This window comes from Mastigoproctus giganteus, chromosome 1, assembly GCF_048544385.1.
Source record: "Mastigoproctus giganteus isolate SK-2022 chromosome 1, ASM4854438v1, whole genome shotgun sequence".
NCBI lineage: Eukaryota > Metazoa > Arthropoda > Arachnida > Uropygi > Thelyphonidae > Mastigoproctus > Mastigoproctus giganteus.
This window is the reverse complement of record NC_143575.1, coordinates 255,690,757-255,718,695: the sequence shown is the minus strand read 5'-3', so window position 1 is coordinate 255,718,695 and position 27,939 is coordinate 255,690,757. Positions and strand designations below refer to the sequence as shown.

Sequence of the window (27,939 nt, the reverse complement as noted above, 5' to 3'; positions counted from 1 at the left end):
TTTTCTTAGCATCTTTTGCCAGGGATTTCTCGTAATCTGCCTTCGCCTGCCTAACCTCCTTTGTGACCTGATTACAGACTAGCTTATATTTGCCATAGGCTTCTGAGTCGCTTGATAATTTATATGCATCCCATGCATTTTTCTTCTCTGTTACGAGTCTCATTAGTTCATTAGATAACCATTTAGGCCTAAACCTTGAACAATATTTCTTAATAGGTATGAAACTTTTAGTAGCATCCACGATTAATTCCTTGAATGCTTCCCACTTAGAATTTACTGTTGGTAACATCGTCAGTTGATCCCACTGTACAGAATTTAAAAACTGTCTGAGACCACTGTACTCACCTTTACGGAAGCAAAAACCCTTTCCTTTACTTAAAGATGGTAATTAAATCTTTAAGTAAATCCCACATCAGTACACTGTGATTACTGCCACCTAGTGGTTCCTTTATCTGCAAATTCTTAATACACGAATGATCACTGCCGATAACCAGATCAAGAGTATTACTTTCTCTGGTTGCCTCTCGAACATGCTGCTGCAGAAAACAATCATCCAATATGCTACTGACCAGTGGTCTAAATAGTACTGCCTTGACATTTTAAAAATGCTTGTGATAGGGGGAACAGTTTCCTTTTAGATACATGGAAAAGGGTATGGGAAATTTAAAACTGAATTTCCTATTTTATCCCTTAATAAAAAACAATCAGAGCATTTTGTAACTTGGGGATTCATTGGTATGTAGGTCTGCCACTAGGTGGCAGGCAGCTGCATACATGCTAATACAGCACTAGTTGAATAATGCTCCTTAATAACTATAATTACAGTGATCCCCATAACAAAAACAAGAAAAACATATAAGTTTTGCAATCATAGTGAATATATGTATGCTGATAGAGGTGCAAGCAGTAATTTAGTTTCTGTGGGCAAAACACACTCCATCCCTGAAAATCACTAGGTACTCGTTGTTTATGGCCCTAATGTTAGGTTGATGCAGCATGTGAGGAAGTGACATTGCAAGTTTGTCAGTGGTTGGCTGAGCATAGTGGGTGACAATAGGAGTTGGTGCCGATCCACATTATCTCAATTTAAACACGTGTCTGTACATGTTAAAGACCTCAGTGTAGGCAGATAGATCTGGGTGTTTTTATGTATTTGGAGGCAGAGGTTTTGCCTTTCACATAGAAAGTCAAGTAATTGCTATGGCATCAGGATATATCTTTCTTTCGCCATTGCTTTGACAGTTGTTGTTGTTGTTATTTGGTTTTTAGGAGCATTAACAACTAAGGCCATGTTGCTTCGGGGATATGCGTTGGTCATTCCCTGACCTTTCTGCATCTTCCGTATTTGGTGGTCATGGGCTCTAACCCCGGGGGCTCACATCTGGTGAGTATGGGTTTGGCACACCCAGGGTCCTGAGCTAGATATCATCATTCTTCTCTTTCTTGGTGATTCCCTTCTACTTTTGACTCTCTCTCTCTCTCTCTCTCTCTCTCTCTCTCTCTCTCTCTCTCTCTCTCTCTCTCTCTCAGAGTAACTTGGGAATTTTTTTTTTTTTCCTTGTGCAGAATAAGCCTCAGGCTTCCTTGCACCATATGGCTAATAATAATAATAATAAACCCAGGTCTAATCAAGAAGCGTGTGCTACGCACTGTCGCTTCTGCCCACCTGGCTGTGGAGGCGCAGCCTTTGACAGTTCAAACGACTGCTATGACAAGTGCCTGAACAAATATGGTGATTATATTGAAAAATAATGTGAGGATGTGTGTTATTAATGAAGCGTACCCCAGTTTAAACTACTTGTAGCTATGATAAAAAAAAAAAAAAAAAAATGCTACTTACTGATTTTTCTCATATATTTATAGCTTTGTTTGTTTTGCAGGTTTCAAGGAACTTATGCATAATGTGGTTTTGTCCATTATGTTGAGTACATTTTATGTCTACTTTGATTTGTTTTTTCTTTTTCTCTTGGAATAATTGGTAAAATTTGATTTGTCTTAAATGTTTGAACATCACTGTATGACCTGTCAACAGTGCACAGTTTAAAGTCATTGAAATACATTCATGGGGAAGACACTGATTTAATTGGGATTGGTGTGAATGAACTTTTTTCATTCACTCACTTGATTTATTGTTATCTGGTTTAGAATTTAATGATGTTTTTCATAGCAGTATAAGATTACTTGTATTTTTATTATTTTTAACCTTTTATATTCTTATATATTTTTTTATTTTAACTGTTTAGTTACAAAGCTGTATTGCTGCTGATTTGCGCAGAATGTCAGAAATTCCTACAGCTGGTGATTCTGTAATGCAAGTGGAACAAGTACAAGAAGAATTGGAGAAATTCAAGGAGAAAACACAGGTAGAACTTCTGCATGATCTCTATACTAAAATGATTAATTCAGGATTACACTTTTTCTTTCTTTTCAATGTCCAAAATAGAATTTTGAAATCTTGTCATATTTTTATATGAAGACAACTAGAAAAATGGTTCTCAAACTATGAGGCATAAAGATATTTCAAAGGAAGCACTGCATGGTAATACTCATGTTTATTTACCATTTGAGAGCTTGGAACAAAAGTTATGTTATAGGTATACTTGTGCCTAAAGGCATTTCACTTAATGATGTTTCATTATAATGACACTTGAAAGTTACCACCAATATTAGTTTGCAACATCCCTTGAATTGTGTTTTGTGTGTGAGTGAGTGAGAATTGCCATTGTGATTATAATTATGTCTGAGTTGGGTGCAGATTAGAATGGTTTAAGAACACTTGGTACAGAAGAAACCTTAAATACAACAAATGTGATTTCAGAAAAAAATTTTAAAAATAAATTTCTTCTTATACTTTGAGACAACCACTCAGTAGCAAGGAGAGTTTGTTGATTTCATTATTACATCAGTCAATATATCAGTTCTCAGCCAACAGTGCACCATTATTGACTAAACATTGTATTGGCTGCTTCAACAGTTAAGTTTTAAACTACTCTTGCCAATGGGTGGTGGTCCTCATGACAATACCAGAATGACCATTCACAGTGCAGTGAATGGTCATTCTGATATGTTACTCTACCCTTTTTTTACTTAATTTATGGAGAGATTAGTTCCCTGTAAAGTTTGCAGTGTATTCTTTTATAAAGTGGGAACACATTTTGGATCTCTAACATAACTCAATAAAATTTGAGGTTAAGGTAATGTGAAAATAAAACCTTAAGTTTTTATTTTCACATTATCTTTGTTCTTACCTATCCATAGTTAAACTGTAAGGTAAAGATGCAAATTTTGTAGCATCTTTATCTTCTAAGAGAACTGTAATTTCTAAAGTGTAGAATACAATTTCCATTGTGCATGATTCCACTAAAGACTGTCAGTTTAGATCTCTTAAAACTCAAGAATTCCTTGCATTTAAGTTTACCATCAATATTTTTATGTGATATAACTGTGGAAAGTTCTAAAATGAAACGAAGAAATATAATAATGTATAATTAAGATGGTCTTCTTCAATATAAATTTGAGTAGCATCTTACTATGATTCTGTTATTTGGAGTAGAAGTTTGAAGTTTGTATAAAGCATTAGTAGTAGTAGTGGCATATGATGCAAGAAAGCAAGCTTATACAGCCAAAGGAAGAGAAAAAAAAAAAAAAAAGCTGGCTAAAGGCAATTTCTGCACATCTATTCTGCAACTGCCATTTCCTCAATTTGAATTTATGCCCCTCAAGTGCGTAATCTGAGTAAGAGGAAGAATCCCATCGGCATTCAGCTTGCTCAAACCATTCAAAGCCTTAAACATCTCGCAGGTGCCTAGTCTCCAGACACTGCAATTTGCAGAATTGAAGCCTTTCTTGGTAAGAGCACCCCTTTATTCCCCTCACCAATCTCATTGCCCTTCTCTGTACTTGTTCCAGCAGCTCTACATCCTTCCTAAAATGAGGCCTTCAGACCTGTATGCAGTTTTTTTTTTTTGTTAGTTGTTGGTGCATCGGTTTCTGTGGCCATAACGCACCTCCCAAGGTTTTTTGCACTACTCTGATCCAAGCCCGAGGTGGAATTCGAACCTGCGACCTTTGGGTTGCCAGGCAGGCACTTTACCCACCCGGCTAACCCAGTCGGCCATGTATGCAGTACTCTAAGTGTGGTGTGACTATTGCTTTATACAAAGGGATAATCACCTCCTTATCCCTATTAGCAAAAATTCCTGTATATCATTGACAAAACCCAATGAGCTGTCCTGGCAGCCTGTCTCTGCTCAGAGAGTGCTCTCATGGGTAGCACAGTTCATAGGATTGCCATCCTCCCCACACCAGGTAGAAAAGACCCGAGGTCAAGTCCCATTGATAATGGAAAGAATTTTTGAGCATTTTTCGCAACATGGTTGAGTTAGTAGGCCTGGCAAGGGCAGCATGGTTTTTACTCCTATAAATTTTGGTTTTTCATCCAGCAAACAGAAAAATAACCTTAGAACACACACAATTTATAGACAATATTCACGAAGCAATATGGCCTTAGTTGCTGATGCTCCTAAAACCCAACAACTGCTCAGAAAATTTCTATCTGACTGCACAATTACCCCAGGTCTTTTTCCTTCTCCACTACCCTGAGTGTAGTACCACACAATTGGTACGTTACTCTAGGGATACTGCTGCCCATATGCAGTATTTTGCATTTTTCAATGTTAAACTTCAGTTGCTACTTCTCAGCCCATCTGCCTAACTTTTCTAAATCCTGTTCCAGTAGCATACTGTTATTATGTCATTAACAACTCTGCTAACTTTTGTATTATCTGCAAACTTGGACATTAAGCCTGATATACTTTGAATATCAGGCTTAATGTTCAAGTTTTCAATATCATTGAAAAATATAGAAAACAACAATAGGTGCAACACTGAACCCTGGGGACTCCACTAATAACATTAGTCCATGAAGAGCCGTGTCCATTGATTATCACTCTGTCTTCTCCCACTCAACCATTCCGTTATCCATAGCAGCAACCTTTCCGTAATGCCACACTGTTCCAGTTTGTACAGCAGTTATTTATGTGCAACAATATCAAAAACTTTCCTGAAATCCAAGTATATAATATCAAAATTATTTTTTGCATCCAGTTCCTTTGTGACCACATTGTAGTATTCAATCAGATTTGTCAGACAAGATTTCCTCTTAACAAACCCAAGCTGTGTTTGAACTATAACTGCAGTCTTGTCTGGATGAGCCTGCATTATTTATTTAACCAATGGCTCCATTATTTTCCCTGGAACAGAAGTTAAATTAACAGGTCTGTAATTACTCATGTCATCCTTTGATCCCTTTCTGAATTGGGGATACATTTGCACATCTCCAGTCTGCAGGACTTCCCCTGAATCCAAGGATGTGCTCCTAATTATAGCTAACAGTTTGCTTACTTCCTTTGTTGCCTCCCATAATATAATCGGATAGATCCCATTCACTGGTGCCTTTATTAAGTTTATCTTCAAAAATTTCTCTTCCACTTCCCTCTCTCCTGTGACAAAATCGTTTAGTTCCCTATTAGTTTGTGCATTGTGCATAAACTTCTATTAAAAAAAAAAGCTCCATGTTGTAAAATTGAGTAAGGATTGACAAAGATTGTATTCCTAAAAATTTTTTAAAGAAGTATTATTAAATTATTAATTAGAATTCTTATTTGTTTACATATCCATTTTGAATCCTGTATAAAGCAAATGCATCACTTGTTGTTTAAGACTGATGAATTACAGATTTTTGTAATTATAACTGAAAGCAATTTAGTATTATTGACATTTACTGAAATGCTCATAATAGAATTGGGAATTAATAAATTTTATTTTGTGGTATCTAGGGTGATTAACAGCAGTAAATCATTGAAGCTATTGTTTATATTTTATATTTTACTGTGATTTCAGGAACAACTTCAGAAGGCAGAAGAATTGCAGAAAATTGGACAAGAGCTAATCACTGCCAAGCACTATGCATTTGATTCAATTTCCCCGAAATGTTTAGAATTAGAAAGAGTTGTCATTGATTTCAGGCATCAGCTAGAGCATCGATCTGATATGCTTAAAAAGTATAATGATCTCCACAGGAAGATAGAAAAGGTATGGGATCTTTTAAATAATAAATCAAGATTGATTTGTCCTCAAGTATTAATTCAGTGACTTGATAAGTAATAGGATTTTAAGTCTTTAGCAGTTTTTAATTTAAATAACACAGTTATAATTCTGACTTAAATATATCTCCACAAAATTGAGTTTTTCAACAGATTAGTAAATCCAGAAGTGGGGTCCCCCCCCCCCACAAAAATTGCATTTTTTTCCCTAAGATGGATGTTCTAGAGCCATGCAAAGTTAGGCCTGCAGCTTTGTTTTCTGTGTCCTATAGCAATATGAGTAAACAATGTAAAGGTTGTGGTTTAATTTGATATTTATGCTTTCTTTTATATTTTTTTTTTTTTTTTTTGTGAACCCCAAACATGAGAGGTATTAGAACCTATAGTACTTAGTACCGTGCTTGGGTTGGAGGTTGAGAAGACGAAAGAAGATATTTGTTGACATTGGACTTGAACTTCTGTAGACTGTAATTTTCAGGAAATACGAATGAAGGAAGGTTGTTCCAGAAAACGGCAGTTGAATGAATAAATGAGGAAGATGAAAAGTTGGTTCTGTGGGTTTGAAATTGGACAGTAAATGGCTGGTGGCGGCACGTGTTCGGACTGTTTTGAAAGAGAGAGCGGGAATTATAGAAGCCAATTCAGAAGAAGTGCCCATGGAAGTATCTGTAGAAGAGGCATACAGCAGAAACAGTACATCTATGAGAAAGCGAGTGGAGAGACTCTGTTAGAGATGAATCATTAATTAACCTAACTGCCCTCTTCTGAATGGAATCAAGAAGCCTGAGAGAGGTTTTAGGGGCACCACCCCAGATGTGAGAACAATATTCCATGGCAGGGCGGATCTGCGATTTATACAGAGTGAGCAGCTGTTTGGAAGAAAAGTAACGCCGAAAGCGAAAGAGAAAACCAAGTTTTTTAGATGTAGAAGAAGCAATATTTGTAATGTGCTTGTGCCAAGAGAGATTAGAAGCCAGGGTAATCCCCAAAAGAGATATATATACTTTCGCCTAGAAATTAGAGTGTCACTAAAGATAAGCATAGGAGCAGAAGAATCCTTTTTGCGAGATATAAGACAAGACTGAGTTTTAGAAGGGTTGAAATCAACTAAGTTGCCTTTGCCCCACTGGAGAATTACCTGAAGATTGGCATTTAAGGAATTGGTAGCAGATTTTCGAGAAGTTGAAGGTGATTGAGCAGGACAAGGTTTCTCAAAATGGAAAGTTGAATGCAATGTGCTATCATCGGCAAAACTATGGATAGGATTTCCAGTCAATGAAAGAAGGTCATTGATATACAAGAGGAAAAGAGTGCGGGAAAGAACTGAACCTTGGGGGACACCGGCATTAGTGGAGAAGTTAGAAGACAGAGAGCCATCAACCATCACCCTCAGTGAGCAATCAGAGAGAAAACTGGATAACCAATTACTAAAAACAGTTGGCAAACCATAAGATGGAAGCTTGTTTAGAAGACCTTTATGCCAAACACGATCAAAAGCCTTTGAGATGTCAAGAGCAACTACTTGTGTTTCACCGAACCTTTCCATTGAATTAGTCCATAAATGGGTAACATAATCCAGAATATCACCAGTGGATCGACACTGACGGAATCCATACTGGCGATCATTGATCAGACGGAAGGTTTCAAGGTAGTTTAAGAGTTGGTGGTTAATTGATTTCTCCATTACTTTAGAAAGAGTAGAAGTAATTGCAATGGGACGATAATTGGATGGGAGGGATTTGTCACCCTTTTTAGGAACTGGCTGGATATGAGCAAATTTCCAAGCAGAAGGAAAAACACCTTTGGAATAAGAAAGTGAAAAAAGGCGGCAAAGAATAGGAGTAAGTTCAGGAGCACAGGTTTTGAGAACAAGTGGAAAAATACCATCAGGACCTGGAGCTTTGGTAGCATCGAGTTTCATCAAAATCCTTCTGATATCCTTTTGACGGAAGACCACAGGAGGCACTGAATGGAGTGTGTTGGGAATGGTGGGAGGTGTTTTACCAAGATCATTAATACATGAGCTGGAAGAAAAATGGGATGCTAGCAGGTCAGCTTTATCCTTGGCTGAAGTGACAACAGAACCATCTGGTTTGGACAGAGGTAGGAGCAGAGATGGGCAAAAGTTGCGGCCAATAGCTTTGACAAGAGACCAGAATGCTCGGCTAACATTAGGGCAAGAAGCAAGTTTTCTACTCTTAGCCTGTTCAAACTCTAGTTTGGACTGATTAATGACTGCTTTACAATTGTTGCGAGCTTTGGTGTAGGCAGAAAATGAAACTGAAGAATTAGAAACAAGCCAATTACGATATGCAACATTCTTCTCTTGGAAAGCCTTAGCACATTTATTGGAAAACCAAGGTTTAGATAAAGGACGAGATTTTAAAGTGGAGTGTGGGATAAAGGATTCCATTCCTGCAAGAATAATTTCACTGACACGATCTGAGCAAACGTTGACATCAGAAGTTTGGAAACAGTAATCCGACCAAGGAAAAGAAGAAAAGAAGTCTTGCAGGTCATCCCATTTTGCATTCTTGTAATGCCAAACAACACGAGGTTGGGAATAGCCATGAGATAAAGGTTCCATTGGAGAAGAGACAATCACCAAGTTGTGATCTGAAGTGCCTAAAGGACCTCTCACTTCGACCGTTTAACAGAATATATTTAATATTCTCAATTAAACATATTCTGTTTAATATTAAACAGAATATGTTTAATATTCTCATTTTATAGAGGATAAAGGAAGGCAGTTAAATTTTATTTTCATTGATGCAGGTGGTCAGACTTCCTTTGTAAAACAGACATAACCATTACTCATGTTTTTTATATTTTTGGACTCCTGTGGCAATAAGTAATTGGTGTTTTAATTTGATTCAAATTTATATTAAGTTTTTTCTTCTTTCCTAAAATAGCTAAAGTATTGTTAAACAGGAGGGGGGAAAAAAGATTCTGATGAATATTGGTTATTTCAAGAGAAGTAGACTGATAATAATTGATGTGATTCTTATGTAGTGAAAAAACAGCATCTTGTGTGCATATGCATAGGGATTGCTTCAGAGATGAAAGAATACAGCTTGAAAATACATTACTGATCTAAACTTAAGGCCATTTCTGTAAGTATAGTTTGTGAACTTAAACTAAAAAGTGATTTAAGTTTGCAACAGACTTCATTCACAATAAAAAGTAAAGGGGTTTACTGCTGGAAGAGCAACTTTTTTAAATATTGCAACAACAAATATCTAAAATTTTTCTTGTGTACAGACAGCACAGATAATGCCACAGCATGTTTCAGTAGAAATAGTTTTTCTGAAGACCATAGAGCTCAACATAACAGGGATGGATTTGATAGCACTGGACACAGTAATAGAAAAAGTCAGTTTTTGTTACTATATATGGTACATTCACACTAAATAGTGTGAAAAGTGGCCTCTAGTTGATTTGATGAGGAGAAAAATAAATTCCAAAATTTCATAATCAAAATTCCAAAATAATATAAAATTAATTATATATCACTACATCATTCATCAAGAAAACTTAAGTGGATATTGTGTTAACGATAAACTTTTTAGAAGAAAATGACCTCAATTGCTATTCATAATTATCAGTGTCAGTCATTAGTCACTGACAATGTAAAGTACTCCTATGAAGTCTGTTGGATGAGCAACAGACATCACAAAAGTTTAATCATTACACAAAATAGTTCTTCAGTATCATTTTTTTCTGTTCTTGGAAATTAAGAACAAAATAGGTTGGTAGTTTGATATACAATGGGAATTTGAATTTTTAGTGATATCACTATGCATCTGGATCAGCACAATATTTGAAACTTAGGAAAAGAAAGTTATGTCTGATCTTTGCATGATATAAATAGTTTCTTTCCCATGTTATGTATTTGTGAGTCAAACATTAAAAATATTAGCATAAAGTATGCGAAATAACAGTAAATTTGTTAGCGCTTTAGAAAAGGTCTGGTAATATCTAAAGGCATGTAGAAACAGAAGAAACAAAATAAATATTTTATTTTCCAATTAACATAAAGATTGATGAAGTATCTAAGACATTTCAAATTGAACTATTCAGTACTGCAGTGAACTTAAGAGTAAATTCAGATGTGTTTGTTTCATTGAATTTTACAAATTTATATGTGACAGTAATTGTGAGGTAAACACACTCTATGTGCTTTAAATATAGGATGTAGTGTTTTCTCCCATGCTAAAACTGTTATATATAACTCCTTAAAAATCATTTAAAGATTAAATCACTTTATATCTGCTGAAAGAAGAAGAATATTCCTATCATTGCTTTCATGCAAGAAAGATGATATTGGTGTTTGGTAATACTTCCCTGTGGAAGAAACTGTTCTTAGAAATGAACATCCTACCAAAAAAAACTAATCTTCTTAGTGACAGTAATTTTCAAACTATTCTGTGTTGCATATCATCCATGCAGGAGATGCTAATGTGCTAGCACAGACAACTGACCTTCAGTTTTAAAAAACTTGTCAACTATACATGTACATTCCTCAGTTGCTCTATCTCTCTTGACTACCTAAACTATTCCAATTCACTTTCACCCTTGTTTATAATTGCTAATATTGCACAGCATATGATAATAGGGTTTTTTTAATAATTGTGTAGTGGGATAACAGTTTATTTTTTTGTAATGTGATAAATTTTTCCATCCACTATAATACTGGTTTTTATTTCAGTATTTTATTCATTATATAATTGACTATCATAAATGTAATAATTAAGCCCAGGGCAATGGGATTCAAAATTAATGATTAATTGCTTTTAGCATAATATACCTTGACAACAAGTATGCTAATGTGATTATCAAGCAAGTGTATTTTGTTCTGATCAAATATCATGTAATATCAGATATCAGATATCATGTAATATTTTTTTTCAATAAAATAGAAGTGAACTGTATTCAAAGCCTGATATCTGGAACATTATATAACAATGGCAAAATATTGTCAATAGCCTCTTACAAATTCAGCAATAAATGAAACATATGCTGTTAATTTTTAAGAAAATGACAGATTTCTATTCTAGCTTATATTTTATAATATTTGAATTTCTAAGTTTTTTAATCTATAGTCAATAACTTTTATTCCCTGACTTATTACCAATTTTTTTAGGCAAATAGCTGGTGCAGTCAAGGTGTTTCTTTGTTAGCATCACAACAAGTGGATAAATGTTCAGTTTCTTATGAAGCTGCAGCAGTAGCACTTCAAGAGGTAGAAGAATTTCTTCAGAGTAGGGCATACTGCCAGTTAAATGAACCACGTGAATTCCATGACATTTTTAAAGATGCCATTACTCCAGAAACAAGAGCTTTAGTTCAACAGGTATGAGCTTTACTTAGTAAAAATAAGAAATGCAAAATAATTATAATTAGAAATATTTGCTTAATCGCATTGTGAAATAGTATATATTGTAATTTAAATAAATTTAGCATTTAGAAAGTTCCTTTAAGTTTTTTGTTAATATATAAAAAGCAGAGCTTTGTATAAGTATTTTCAATTAAATTATGTTCATAAATAACTAAATTTCATCTGTCTGTTTTTCTGTGGCAGCATTACTAAAAACAACTAACAGTCAGAGTGCCTCTGTAACTGCATCTGTCAAGTCATAATGTTTTTGCCCCCCATATTCCCTAACCAGAGTGAACCCCTGAATGTATTTAGGCCCTGAGTTGGCAGTTTTTCTGCTAGTAATGGGCTCTGTAGGCCGAGTTTCTTTGTGCAATTTTGAAAACTTATTAGAAATATGTCTGTAAATGCTTTTCAATATTAATTTCTTATTTTGACTTGGTTAAGCAACTATAGAGGGAGATTATTGCCAACAATCAAATCAGAATTTAAAAAAATCTTTAAAAATCTTTCATAAAATCTTTCATTTTGGTCCTTGAGGTTGTTACAGACATTCTCTCAGATATGCCAGACAAGCTGTACTTGCTACCTGGGAGTCTAAAACGCTGATGGAACTGATATTCAGGTGACACTCAAGTCAAGTGGACCCAATTTCGGCGAAGTCCGGACGGTCTGTGACAGCCAAATCCTCTGCTTGCACCTTCACGATGGTGGGACTGTTAGTAATCCTGGGTATAACCTCCAAGCACAAGTACATGGTGGGTGACCACCCAGGTGTGAACCAACGTAAGCAGGGGTCGAGGTGTGGCGCCCACACCACATGGAGGAACGCCGCCCCTCTATGCTACCAGGCAGTACTAGGTGGAAGATGACTCTCATCAACCGGTGAAATACCACCACTTTGCTTATTGGAGGCTTGAAGTGGTGGAACCCATGTTTAGTCTCTAAAGCTAAGTTCCAGTCAACCCTTCCCTATCTCTTCCATCATGCAGTATGATTGATGACTTTTGAGATTATGATGAACGTCGTGGCGAGATCCAATATTCCTTACATTTCGAGGGTACAGCTCAAAAACGGTTTTCGCAGGCTGGCCGCTAGTTAGTACACTGGACCGGACCTATTAGTAACTCTCTAGGAGGCTTCCGGATCAGCTAGTGTATAATCTTGCTACCTCTACTCTGTCAGATAGTGACTGGAGGGAGTCCGAGTAGTGTGTATGCGGGGAGCATTGTCGAGGCCACGTTTTGTCAAGGATCTGGGTATATTCTTACCACATGTATGCCATATCCAAAAATTTCATTACTTCATACAGCATGTCCCACCCACTTTTTCTTACTATTGAATACACCATGAATTGTCAAACTAATAGATGAAGCTTATCTGCGAAACAATCTAAACCTCCCAAGGACTTCCTAATTCATTTAACAAATATACGTGGTCTCAATTCTAATCTCAACGATGTCCATTTCCACTTGCAGTCTGCCAAACCTCATGTACTTTTTCTGACAGAATCTCAGTTATCGGTTGATTCAACTACTGCTCATCTCAGATGCCCAAATTATTCACTGTATGATTCCTTTCGCCTCAAAGGTGGTACTTGTGCATATGTCCGTTCTGATATTCCCTGTCAGAGACTTGGCAATTTGGAATCTCCTCTCTTTGATCTTCTCTGGCTTAAAATCTCTCTACCTCATTGTGTCAAATTCATCTGTTGTCTCTACCGTTCTCCCAACTCCACTAATCACTTGGAGCTCTTTGACTTCCTCTCGTTGCAACTTGACTTTCTTCAGTCCAACTTTCCTAACAGTGAGGTAATTTTCCTTGGTGATTTTAATGTTCACAACTCCAGCTGGCTTCTGTTTTCTAGTCACACTGACCCAGCAGGTCGAGATGCTGAGGCTTTTGCAATTACTAATGACCTAGCACAGATTGTTCATTTACCTACAAGAATACCGGAGAATCCTAATCAAAGAGCCAATACGCTTGATCTTTTTCTCACAAACAACCCTTCTAAGTACACGGTTGAAGTGAGAGGTCCTTTAGGCACTTCAGATCACAACTTGGTGATTGTCTCTTCTCCAATGGAACCTTTATCTCATGGCTATTCCCAACCTCGTGTTGTTTGGCATTACAAGAATGCAAAATGGGATGACCTGCGAGACTTCTTTTCTTTTTCTTGGTCGGATTACTGTTTCAAAAGTTCTGATGTCAACGTTTGCTCAGATCGTGTCAGTGAAATTATTCTTGCAGGAATGGAATCCTTTATCCCACACTCCACTTTAAAATCTCGTCCTTTATCTAAACCTTGGTTTTCCAATAAATGTGCTAAGGCTGTCCAAGAGAAGAATGTTGCATATCGTAATTGGCTTGTTTCTAATTCTTCAGTTTCATTTTCTGCCTACACCTTTACAATTGCTCGCAACAATTGTAAAGCAGTCATTAATCAGTCCAAACTAGAGTTTGAACAGGCTAAGAGTAGAAAACTTGCTTCTTGCCCTAATGGTAGCCGAGCATTCTGGTCTCTTGCCAAAGCTATTGGCCGCAACTTTTGCCCATCTCTGCTCCCACCTCTGTCCAAACCAGATGGTTCTGTTGTCACTTCAGCCAAGGATAAAGCTGACCTGCTAGCATCCCATTTTTCTTCGAGCTCATGTATTAATGATCTTGGTAAAACACCTCCCACCATTCCCAACACACTCCATTCAGTGCCTCCTGTGGTCTTCCGTCAAAAGGATATCAGAAGGATTTTGATGAATCTCGATGCTACCAAAGCTCCAGGTCCTGATGGTATTTCTCCACTTGTTCTCAAAACCTGTGCTCCTGAACTTACTCCTATTCTTTGCCACCTTTTTTCACTTTCTTATTCCAAAGGTGTTTTTCCTTCGTCTTGGAAATTTGCTCATATCCAGCCAGTTCCTAAAAAGGGTGACAAAGCCCTCCCATCCAATTATCGTCCCATTGCAATTACTTCTACTCTTTCTAAAGTAATGGAGAAATCAATTAACCGCCAACTCTTTAACTACCTAGAAACCTTCCGTCTGATCAACGATCACCAGTATGGATTCCGTCAGTGTCGATCCACTGGTGATATTCTGGCTTACGTTACCCATTTATGGACTAATTCAATGGAAAGGTTCGGTGAAACACAAGTAGTTGCTCTTGACATCTCAAAGGCTTTTGATCGTGTTTGGCATAAAGGTCTTCTAAACAAGCTTCCATCTTTTGGTCTGTCAACTGTTTTTAGTAATTGGTTATCCAGTTTTCTCTCTGATCGCTCACTGAGGGTGATGGTTGATGGCTCTCTGTCTTCTAACTTCTCCACTAATGCCGGGGTCCCCCAAGGTTCAGTTCTTTCCTCCACTCTTTTACTCTTGTATATCAATGACCTTCTTTCATTGACTGGAAATCCTATCCATAGTTTTGCCGATGATAGCACATTGCATTCAACTTTCCATTTTGAGAAACCTTGTCCTGCTCAATCAGCTTCAACTTCTCGAAAATCTGCTACCAATTCCTTAAATTCCGATCTTCAGGTAATTCTCCAGTGGGGCAAAGACAACTTAGTTGATTTGAACCCTTCTAAAACTCAATCTTGTCTTATATCTCGCAAAAAGGATTCTTCTGCTCCTATGCTTATCTTTAGTGACATTCCAATTTCTAGGCGAAAGGATATATCTCTTTTGGGGATTACCCTGACTTCTAATCTCTCTTGGCACAATCACATTACAAATATTGCTTCCTCTGCATCTAAAAAACTTGGTTTTCTCTTTCGCTCTCGGCGTTACTTTTCTTCCAAACAGCTGTTCACTCTGTATAAATCGCAAATCCGCCCTGCCATGGAATATTGTTCCCACATCTGGGGCGGTGCCCCGAAAACCTCTCTCAGTCTTCTTGATTGCATTCAGAAGAGGGCAGTTAGGTTAATTAATGATTCATCTCTAACAGAGTCTCTCCACTCGCTGTCTCATAGATGCACTGTTTCTGCTGCATGCCTCTTCTACAGGTACTTCCATGGGCACTGTTCTTCTGAATTAGCTTCTATAATTCCCGCTCTCTCTTTCAAAACAGTCCGAACACGTGCCGCCACCAGCCAACATCCATTTACTCTCCAACTTCAAGCCCACAGAACCAACTTTTCATCTTCCTCATTTATTCATTCAACTGCCGTTTTCTGGAACAACCTTCCTTCATACGTATTTCCTGAAAATTACAATCTACAGAAGTTCAAGTCCAATGTCAACAAATATCTTCTTTCGTCTTCTCAACCTCCAACCCAAGCACGGTACTAAGTACTATAGGTTCTAATACCTCTCATGTTTGGGGTTCACATAAAAAAAAAAAAAGAAAAGAAAAAAAATCGTCACTACTTGCTTATCTGATGTAATAATATTTTATATAAGTCTATTTATGTATCACTTGATTCAATTTCACCAACTTCCAGGTCTGAATTCCAGAGAATTTTGGGTTTTGTCAGAAAGCTTAAATCAGACATGTAATGGAGACACAGATAAGAGGTGGTAGCACTTACTAGATTTCAAGACAATTTATGCATAAATGGACACATTAAAATGTCCCTGAAATGACCTTTAAAAACATATGTATATCTCCATACTCTTAAAAAAGGTCAAATTCACTACACTTTGTCAAATTACACAAATTTCTTTCACTTTTTCCTTAGGTGAATAATAGTCTCACTCAGTGCTTTTTTTGGGACAGTATGCAACGGGTACGGCATACCGGCACCTTTATTAACAGTGATGTGTGATATTTGGATGTAGTGCCCTTCGAAATTTGTAATACTGTATTCCGTAAATTTTTTTCACGTTTACCTACTATTCAAATAAGCTTAAAATTATTTAACTAAATTTGCATTTTTTGCTGTCTATTGTTAAGATATTTACTATATAAAACTGTATAACCATTTTTATAATTCTAAATTACTCAGTCGGACCTCTGTTTAACGAAGTCCTTTTATTGTGAATTATTTTGGATTCCCCTTGGAAGTTACATTTAAAATAGTTTCTGTTGAGTGAAGAAAATTTTCATATAGCGAACGGATTAGGAGAGAATTAACTCGGTACGCGCTGTTCACATTTCTGGCATTTAGGCAATTAGTGCTGCTGCACGAATTAAGAAAGCTAAAGGGATTACCATTCTACAACTTGGTGATACCTGGTAAAACCTATCCGCCTACCTGTCCCACATACGGAGAAGTCGCTCTGGTCAAAAGTGAGCAGATCAAGATGTATTCCTAATGGGCTCTGGCCCACCTTCTACTGTAGTGGTGTCCAACCTTTTCCCATACAGGGGCCATGTTCAAAAAAATTCAATGTTAGATTTCTTTGTGTTATATTTTCCATATCTTGTTGCATGTAAAATTAAAATTGAAAATATTTGAAACTTTTATTAAGTACAATACACAATTACAATACAAATTATTTTTACTTATGTTATTATTTTTTACTTATTTTTTTATATGTGAATAATAAATTTATTCTTAATAAACTGTGTTAATATACTTAATTTGTTGTTCTTATTCTAAAAACATTACTACTAAAGTAACAATATTAGGAAAAAAAAAATTTAGAGTACTTTCCTATCCTTTTAATTTTCAGTTTTTCCTAATAGCAAAGAATCAGTACTAGCACCTATTTTTTTTCAAAAAAGCACTGGTCTCACTGACAATTTTGACTGAACATAAGAAGGATATATACTTTTCTTCTCAGGGCAGATGATCTCCCCCTTACATTACACAATTGTAGCATCATATTTACTATTAAACATTCTTATACTCTCAAATATGCTAAAATGCCTAACTGTCTCTTCTTTGCCAACTTCTGAAGCTTTTTTCCATTCTCACAGCAGGTTTTGACAACACTGTTGACATCAGGAAAGTATTCTAAAGATGATCAGGATATATGACCTACTCTGAGAAAAACTGGTATGATCTATTATGTAGACATTCAGTTGGATTTGTACAACCCTTCTACTTCTGATTCTTGTTCTCTCTCTCTCTCTCTCTCTCTCTCTCTCTCTCTCTCTCTCTCTCTCTCTCTCTCTCTCTCTCTCTCTCTCTCTCTCTCTCTCTCTGTCAGGGTAATTCAGAAATTTTTTTTTTTTGGCTGGTGCAGAAAAAGCCCCAGGCTTTCTTGCACTATATGGCTAATGATAATAATAACTCGAGAGGTGTTTTTTTTTTAAAATGAAAGAGTGCCAGATAATGTAGGGAAAAAAGTCTAGATGAGAAATTTTGAGAAATAAACAATGTTTTAATGCAACTTAAAAAATATCCAAGATTCAGAACTGCATAGAGCAGTGGTTTGCAAAATTTGTTCAGTGGAGTAGCGTATCGCCACAAAGGGATCCTAAAGGTTATGTAAATGTCCTGTTAATTTTTTATCCTTAATTTTACATTTAATTTGTACTCGCGTATTACTGTTTCTAATTTAATTGATTGTTAATAATTATTGTTTTTAAAGTTATTAGCATTCTGCAGAAGATTTAGATTTATAAAAGGATTCTGTAGATTTAGATCTGCAAAAGAACTCCTTGTTTGAAAAACACTGATCTCTCTATATTTTCATTAACCAGGAAGGAAAATAACTAATAAAATAGATTGTAACTTGTTATGAGAGGCTTTCAAAGAAGCCACAAACCATAAGTATGGTGCATTGTAGCCAATGAAGCTGATGTACTATAAAACCTACATTTAAACAAATATAATGATCTTTAAAGAATATTATTAAAAACAACTTTTTTAAAATTTCTTATTTTGAATATAAATGCTCTAGCTATTCTCTTTATACCTTTTACAAGGTTCTTAAGAGGATTGATGATGTCCAGACTGTATGTGAAAAGAGAAAAAGTAGTCTTCAGAAGATGGCCACGAAGCCTGCCCGACCTGTCCAAGCTGTGGTTCCTGAACCATCTGTGCCTTCCGACGAGGCAGATAGTACAAAAAAGTTTTTCTTTAGGGACAACAGTAGAAAATCCTTGAGAAAGTCATCAAAGCCCTTACAAAAGGTGAGCAAAATTTTTTCATAATTTGAAATATACTTAATATAACATGGTTACTGAAACATTATTTTAACACACAAAGTTCATATTGCTTTAGATATAATTGTTGGTAGAGCATTACATTTTGTTATGGTTACAATGAATTCTTCTTCAGTTACTTCACTGTCTCAATAAATATGTTGAATGGACATAAGTATTACAGCTCTGTTAGTAATATCTATTGATTCATCCAATTGAAGGGCGAGGTTCTAGAGTTCTTTTTTCACTTTTTCTAACATTTTCTGATGAAAATATCATTCATCTATCTTGCAATTGTATTATTGGAGAGTAAATTTTCTTTTTCTCCCAAAATTGTCTTATATTTGTTTACCAAGCAAAGCATGATTAAGCTTTCTACTATGATCACATGCTTGTAGTTTTGGCTATTAAGAATTAAATTAAGAACAATGCTTAAATTAAGTGCTGCATCAGTTACACTGTATATGTTACTCATTAATCCCTTCTGGCATTGATATTTGTTTTCTTTCCTTGTAAAAAAAAAAAATACTATGCACTGTTGCCTTGACATGTGAAACCATACTTAATTTAATCAGGATTTATTTTCAGTATACTACTTTCTTTTTTCTGATCAGATTCTAAAGATGAGTCACATGGTCTGTTGCCAGCAGTGTTTCTTGCGGAAGTAGATGGAACTGTCTCTGGCATTTGTTTCACCCGCTTCAGAATTTTTCATAAAAAAAAAAAAAGTTAACTTGATTTATTTTCTCATTTTATTTTGTGGGTACAGACTGGTCATAATTTTATTAGAATAAATAGAAATACTTATTGTAAATGTAATTTTATTAATGTAAAAAAATTATTCATGTGCTGCCAAATATTAACATGTCCAGAAGTGGTGTTGGGATTCAAGATTTGAAATTGGAGCCTGATTTTTGTTATAGCAGGAACTTGTAATTCTCTAATTGGCTGCCAGTGCTCATTTGGTAGCTTAGCAAAAGCTGTGTGGGGTATTCACCAGATGTTAAATGAATTGTTGTATTGTACTTATACATACATAGACATAATTTATGCTCCTTATTTTAAAAAACAAGGATTTTGATTATTGCAATGTGAAGGACAAAGGGCTTTGTATTTTGTTCTAATAAATAATTTAATATTATAATTCTAATAATAATTGGACTTTTCACTTATTTTTTTAAAGACTTGAATCTGCCTTGTGTTTGCAGAGCACTGGCTGAGAAACAATTATAAACAGTGCTTCAGTATGAAAGCATGACTGCAATAAGGAATTGATAATTGTGAAAGTAATCTTTTAGTAAACAGTATTGTTGTTTAAAACCAATAATTATTTTCAGAAAAAAAAGGCAAGAGGGTGAAAATAAAGTTCTAACAGGGATTTTTGTTCATATTCATGTGAAGTTGGATGAATTAAAGAGTTGACCTTAAAATTTTAAATGATTGTTAGTACTTGAAAGGTTGACTTATACACTGGAATATATGGTATATAACAGCGTTTCCCAAACTGTGTTCCGTGGAACACTAGTCTTCCATGAGATGTGAACAAGTGTTCCATGAAAATTGTTAAATTTGAAAGTGTCTGCAATCCTGCCCAGACACGGTAGGAGGGAGTATATGATTGAGAGCCTTGCCAATCAATTCGGCCCTGGAGAGAGTGTGCAGAGCTTGTGGTGTAATTTTTCTCAGCATGGTCTGTGCTTGTTAACAGGAGAGATATTGCTTCTACAGGGATGGGATACACTTAAATAGAAGGGGGTGCAAGAATATTTGCTGATGCTATCAAGGCAATGTTAGGTGGGTCAGAAAACTGCTATCTTGGGGGGGCGGGATTCACAGACTAATAGATTAACAATAACCACAGGCAGAAGTGGAAATAATTCTTGCACTGCTTCTATTGGAATGAGCAGCAGCTTGTAAAGTCAGTTGTTGGGGATTTCAGGAACTGCTGGGTGTCATGAAACAAGTAAATACGTGGGCTGTGTTAGAGTAACTAAGAGTAAGAACAGGTGCATATATACTTGCATGCACACCAATGCTAGGAGTATAGTAAAAATTTTATGAATTTGAAGTGCTGGTTAAGACATCCAAGGTCTATTGTTAGGATATCAGAGACGTGGTGCCACTCAGATATAAGGGATGCAGAATTGGAATTTGGGGAGTACAATGTGTACAGACAGGATAGGAAGGGAGGAGGGGTTATTCTGTTAGTTAAGAACTGGGAAAGCAAAAATGAAGGTAAGAGTTTGTTTTAGGCCTAATGAATCTGATGAGTACAATGAACAATTACACAGAGAAATAGTGGGCCAGTAAATCAGAGTGTCTTATAATGGAGGATTTTAACTTCCCAGATATAGACTGGAACTTGTGGATTGGTCACTTGCACACTAGGAACTGGCCAGGCTTTTGTGGATTTATTGGATGATTGTTTTCTACAGCAGCATGTTAGAGAGGCAACAAGAGGGAGTAACACTCTTGATCTGATTATCAACAGTGATTATTCGTGAATTAAGAATTTACAGATAAAGAAACCACTAGGTGGCAGTGATCACAGTGCACTGATGTGGGATTTACTTAAAGATGTAACTACCATCAGGGGTAAAGGGAAGGGTTTTTGCTTTCGTAAAGGTGACTATGGTAGTCTGAGACAGTATTTAAATTCTATATGGTGGGACCAAATGATGATGTTACCAACAGCAAAAACCCGTGACCACCAAATACAGAGGATGCAGAAAGGTCAGGGAAGACCACCACATATGAGACATGTGGCAGAGAAGAAAAATGCATGGAATACATACAAATTAATGGGTGACATGGAAGCCTATGATAGATATAAGTTGGTCTGTAACCAAGTCACAAAGGAGATTAGGCAGGCAAAGGCAGACTACGAAAAATCCTTGGCAAAGGATGCAAATAAAAACAGAAAAGAGTTCTTTACCTATTTAAACTCAAGAGGGAAAGGGATGAATCAGATTGGTCCACTGGATATTGATGGTTCAACAGTTGAGGATCCTGCTCAGGTGGCTAACAATCTAAACGAGTATTTTGCATCTACATTCACGCACGAGGAGTTATTCAAGAAGGAGAATGATGTAGGTAAAGTAAACATTGGCAGTGAGCTAGATGATTTTGTAATAACTGAGAGGAAAGTGGAGGAGAGATTGTTGAGGATAAACATAAAAAATGCACCTGGGGTGGATGGGATCTATCCAGTTATATTAAAGGAGGCAGCAAAGGAAGTAAGCAAACCCCTAGCCATAATTATGAGAGCTTCTTTGGACTCAGGGGAGGTACCCATAGACTGGAGATGTGCAAATGTAACCCCAATTCACAAAGGAGAATCAAAGGCTGACACAAGTAATTATAGACCTGTTAGTTTAACTTCTGTTCCAGGTAAATTAATGGAGGCACTGGTTAAAGAAGCACTGCAGGATCATCTAGACAAGAATTCAGTTATAGCTCAGACGCAGCATGGTTTTGTTAAGGGCAGGTCTTGCCTGACCAATTTGATTGGATACTATGATGTAGTCACAAAAGAACTGGATGCAGGGAATAACTTTGATATTATATATTTGGATCTTAGAAAGGCTTTTGATACTGTTGCACATGGAAGACTGCTGCACAAATTGGAGCAGTGTGGCATTGGAGGCAAATTGCTGCTATGGATAAGGGGATGGTTGAGTAGCAGAAGACAGAGAGTGGTAATCAATGGACACTGCTCAACGTGGACTAATGTTATTAGTGGAGTTCCTCAGGGTTCAGTGTTGCGTCCGTTGTTGTTTTCGGTGTTTATGAATGATATTGATGATGGTATATCAAGTTTAATGTCCAAGTTTGCAGATGATACAAAGGTTGGCAGGGTTGTTAAGGACACTACTGACGCTATGCTGCTGCAACAGGATCTGGAAAGGTTGAACAGATGGGCTGAGAGGTGGCAAATGAAGTTAACATTGACAAATGTAAAGTACTACATATGGGAAACAGTAACCACAGAGTAACGTATCAACTCTGCGATACTACACTGACAGTGGTGGAGAATGAAAAGGACCTGGGGGTAATTGTGCAGGCAGATATGAAGTTCTCTGAGCAGTGCAGACGAGCTGCAAGAGTAGCTCATGGTGTCTTGTCAATGATATACAGGAATTTTTCTAGCAGGGATAAGGAGGTGATTATTCCCTTGTATAAGGCAATGGTTAGGCCACGTCTTGAGTACTGTATACAGGTCTGGAGGCCTCATTTCAAGAAGGATGTAGAGCTGCTGGAACGGGTACAGAGAAGGGCAACAAGATTAGTGAATGGAATAAAGGGTTGCTCTTACGAAGAAATGCTTAAGTTTTGCAAATTACAGAGTCTGGAGACTAGGCACCGGCGAGGTGATCTGATAGAGGTGTATAAGGCTTTGAATGGTTTGAGCATGCTCAATGCCAATGGGATTCTTCATCTTGCTCAGAATAATCACCTCAGAAGGCATAAATTCAAATTGAGGAAGGACGGATGTCGGATAGATGTGCAGAAATTTTCCTTTGGCCAGCGGGTGGTTGGTTGGTTGGTGGAACCGACTTCCATCACTTGATAGCCTAAACAAATTTAAGGCTGAACTGGACATGTATTTCGAACGAATGGAGGGGTGAAATGGGAGTGGTGTGTGTTTTTTTTTTTTTGGCTGATGCTGAATAAGCTTGCTTTCTTGCATCATATGCCTCTACTAATGCTAATATCCCCGGAGCAATGTGGCCTTAGTGCTAATGCTCCTAAAAACCAAATAACACACCAACAGCAAATTCAAAATGGGAAGCATTCAAAGAAATAATCTTGGAAGCTACTAGGCTTTTCATACCAACTAAGAAATATTGTTCAAGATTTAGGCCTAAGTGGATGTCAGACGAACTAATTAGACATGTGGCAGAGAAAAAAAATGCATGGGATACATATGAATTAACAGGTGACACAAAAGACTTATGGTAGATATAAGCTAGTCTGTAATCAAGTCACAAATGAGATTAGGCAAGCAAAGACAGATTATGAAAAATCTTTGGCAAAGGATGCAAAGAAAAATAGCAAAGACTTCTTTACTTATATAAACTCTAAAAGGAGAGGGATGGATCAGATTGGTCCATTGATATCAATGATTTGACTGTAGATGATCATTCTCGCATAGCTGCTGAACTAAATGAGTATTTTGCATCTACATTCATACATGAGGAGTTAATCAAGGAGGAGAGGGCCAGATGTTTATCAAACTCTAACAGGGAGTTAAATGATTTTGTAATAACTGAGAGCAAAGTGGAGGAGAAATTGTTGAAGATAAGCATAAGGAAGGCGCCTGGGATGGGATCTATCCAGTTATATTAAAGGAGGCAGCAAAGGAAGTAAGCAAACCCTTTGCCATAATTATGAGAGCATCCATGGACTCGGGGAAAGTCCGTAATGCCATACTGCTCCAATGAGTACTGCTTTACATGGACTAATGTTATTAGTGGTGTCCCTCAGGGTTCGGTATTGGGCCCATTATCAATGATGCTGATGAAGGTATATCAAGCTTAATGTCAAAGTTTTCAGATGATACAAAGCTTGGCAGGGTTGTTAATAACAATAATGACAGTATGCTGCTGCAACAGGATCTGGAAAAGTTGGGCAGATGGGCTGAGAAGTGGAAACTGAAGTTTAACATTGAGAAATGTGAAATACTGCATATGTGTGGCAGTAACCTCTGAGAAATGTACCAAGCTGGGTGGTGTTACACTCAGGGTAGTAAAGAATGAAAGAGACCTTGGGGTAATTATGCAGTCATAATATGAAGTTTTCTGATGGTGCAGACAGACTGCCAGAGTACACCATGGGGTATTGTCAATGATATACAGGCATTTTGTGAGCAGGGATAAGGAGGTGATTATCCCCTTGTATAAAGGATAAGAGGATTGGTGATTATTTCCATGTATAAAGGTCATGTATAAAAGTACTGTGTACAGGTCTGGAAGTCTCATTTTTGGAAGGATGTAGAGTTGCTGGAACGAGTACAGAGAAGAGCAACAAGACTGGTGAAATGAACAAAGTCGTGTTCTTATGAAGAAAGGCTTAATTTCTGCAAATTGCAACTTCTGCAGACCAGGCACCTGCAAGGCGATCTGATTGAGGTGTGTAAAGCCTTAAATGGATTGAGCAGGCTCAATGCTGATGGGATTCTTCCTCTTGTTCAGATCCACAAACCTGAGGGAGCATAGATTCAAACTGAGGAAAGACAGTTATAGAATAGATGTGCAGAAGTTTGCCTTTAGTCAGCGGATAGCTGATTGCTGGAACAAACATCCATCAGTCGTTGTGGAAGTTGATAGCTCAAATAAATTCAAGGCAGAACTAGACAAACATTTGGAACAAATGGATCAGTGAAATGGGAATGGGTTTCTTTTTTTGGCTGATGCTGCTATAAGCTTACTTTCTTGCATACGTGCCCCTACTAATGCTAATCTGTATGCAGTACCTTGCTTTAAGCCTCAATTTGCACTTCTGAGCCTATCTGTCCAATTTCTCTAGGGCTTGTTGTAGTAGCATTCCCCAATTCCTGTCATTAACCACCATGTCAACCTTTTTATCATTAGACTTGATATGCCTTCATTAAGAAGTATTGAAAACAATAAAGATCACAGTACTGAAACCTGAAGGGACTCCACTAATAATATTAGTCCAAGAAAAGTCAGTATCCATTAATAATCACTCCTCTGCCTTGTGCCACTTGACTATCTGTTTATTCACAGCAGTAACTTGCTTCCGATGCCACGCTGTTACAATTTGTACAGCACTTTCTTTGTAACAGTGTCAAAAAGCTTTACTGACATGATATTGAAATTAACTTGTTGTTCTAGATAAATCAGCATACAAGTATGTATGCCTGATTTATGTAGAAACAGTTTAACTTATGTACTTATAAGGTATGAACAGCAGGTTTTGTACCTTGAAATTGTAGCATCGTAGCACATTATGGCCTTTTGCAACACATTCGGTGACTCATCTAGAGATGGTAATGTGTGAAACATACATTTATCTGTAGTTGATCTTAATTAGCACATGTTGAACAGAAAATATTTTGTATTTCATTGCATTATAAAATGGATGATTTTACTCAGCAGCAAATGTGTATCATATTTGTTTCAGATTACAGGAAAGTGGAATAACAAGCAACTCAAGAAAGCACTGTGTTATTCAAAGTCTTTTCAATGTTTTGCAAAGTGCACCATCAAAGATATTCCTTACTCTTGCCACCCTTCAACTTAAGCAATGATTCAATCAGTCGTGTTCACGACCTAATTAGGAATGATTGATATTTAACTATCTGTGAAGTTGCGAGTGTGAAATTCGTATTTCTTATGGGATGTGTTCATTTTAGCATAACATTTGTAATTGGAATGCGTTTCAGTCAAGTTTGTGCCTAGCATTCTCACTGATGATCACAGAGAATGGAGAGTTCTGTCATGTTAGGATCTTCATCAATATGTTGCAGCTGCTGATTTGCACGTTTTTTCTTCTATCATTACTAGTGGTGAATTGTGGTTGTATAGTTATGATCCTAAACAAAAGACTGTCTTCCTCAAGGCTCCACAAAGCAAGACAATCTTGATCAAATGTGAAGATTGTGCCTATTGTATATTTTTTACTCACAGTGCTTTGTTCATCATGAATTTTTCCTAAATGGTCAAGCACTGACCAAGGAGTAATACAGAACAGGTCTATGGTGAGTGCAGTGTTGTTCAGTGAAAATGGTAAGAAAATCTGGTTTCAGGGAATTGGTGCTTGTGTCATGACAGTGCCCCTGCACACTCAGCACTTTTCATTCAAGAATTTTTTTTGGAGGATGCCATGACTGTGATCCCTCACCTACCATACTCACTGGACTTAGTTCCTTATGAATCATTATCATATTCCACTGCCCCCCCCCCCAAGCTTAATGTCCCCTTGAAAGGTCACAAATGTGCAATTATTGAGAAAATTAGTTAGTATGTGGCATAAGTACTATTAGCAATTTCAAAAGAAGCCTATCAGGAATGCTTCTAGAAGTTGCAGAAACGTTGGAATTTATGTATACAGTATTAAAGAAACTACTTTGAGGGAGATACATATAAATAACTGGTAAGTTTTACAATTTCCCAAATATTAGTTAGTCTGGAACTTGTTTTTCTCTCTTTTTTTTACATCTCATATGTAAAGTACATAGCATAAAACCGATTACTTATGTAAAGAAATTATTTTATTATAATTATACACAGTATCCGTAGCCGAGTGGTCAGGAGCGGGAGTGTAGTGGCACACGCTCTTTGAGTAGACCGGGGTTGAAGCCCCTGACTGCTGAATACGGTCGATCTTCCAACCCGCACTGGACCAGCGTGGCAGATTATGGTCCATTTCCCTCAGCATGAATTGTTGAGGAGGCTTCCATCCTGCAGTGGGTTGATAATGGCTGCACTTTATTTTTTCTTTATTTATGACAAACAGTTTCCGGATGTATTTTCCCTAACTTCCATTTAGTGAAAATCTGTTTAGTGTTTAAAAAAAGCTTTCCCCAGAGAGTCATTCAATATTGATTTCACTGTATTATACAGTGTTGGAACTTGTCCTTTAGAAAATGACCTCTAAATATATGTGATGTAACTGTTCTGAATACTAGTTTTTCCTCTCACTTTCTAATTCAATATATTACATCTACACTTTGCTGTTTTTCCATACTTGATGTTTTCCATTACATTTGCTATAGCAATAACAGAGATAGAATATGTGTATTTTAGTGCAATTGCATCATTTATACACAGCTAAATATAGCAAATTTGCAATAGCGGCATCGTTTAAGTTACATCTCATATTGTGAATACCTTCACAATGAGTTGCCATGATGTTGCACTACTTCGAATAAATAACGCTTCACCCGAAGGAGAAGACTGTTACTTATTCTCAGTGGATACCACCACCCAGACGGCACCGTTTCAGGGCTATTTAGCCTTCTTCACCTTCTTCAATGAGTTGCCATGATGTTGCACTACTTCGAATAAATAACGCTTCACCCGAAGGAGAAGACTGTTGTTACTTATTCTCAGTGGATACCACCACCCAGACGGCACCGTTTCAGGGCTATTTAGCCCTTCTTCGGTGGGTGAAGAAGGGCTAAATAGCCCTGAAAACGGTGCCGTCTGGGTGGTGGTATCCACTGAGAATAAGTAACAACAGTCTTCTCCTTCGGGTGAAGCGTTATTTATTCGAAGTAGTGCAACATCATGGCAACTCATTGTGAAGGTATTCACAATATTGAGATGTAACTTAAACGATGCCGCTATTGCAAATTTTGCTATATTTAGCTGTGTATAAATGATGCAATTGCACTAAAATACACATAGTCTAATCTCTTTTGCAGCTTGAGGCTTTAAGCCCTAATGCATTAGAGTC

At 36.9% G+C, this 27,939-nt stretch overlaps 1 protein-coding gene across 2 annotated transcripts in view; it reads left to right on the top strand.

Annotated features, from left to right (window-relative positions):
- Window positions 1-27,939, top strand: part of LOC150091800 (guanine nucleotide exchange factor DBS-like) — a 307,604-nt gene that overhangs the window by 176,143 nt on the left and 103,522 nt on the right. For both annotated transcript variants that reach the window (XM_090385772.1, XM_090385768.1), the window contains 4 exons: window positions 2,244-2,363; window positions 5,902-6,093; window positions 11,248-11,457; window positions 18,298-18,504. In XM_090385772.1, coding sequence (XP_090241898.1) covers window positions 2,244-2,363; window positions 5,902-6,093; window positions 11,248-11,457; window positions 18,298-18,504 — 729 coding nt within the window. The remainder of the gene's footprint in view (window positions 1-2,243; window positions 2,364-5,901; window positions 6,094-11,247; window positions 11,458-18,297; window positions 18,505-27,939) is intronic.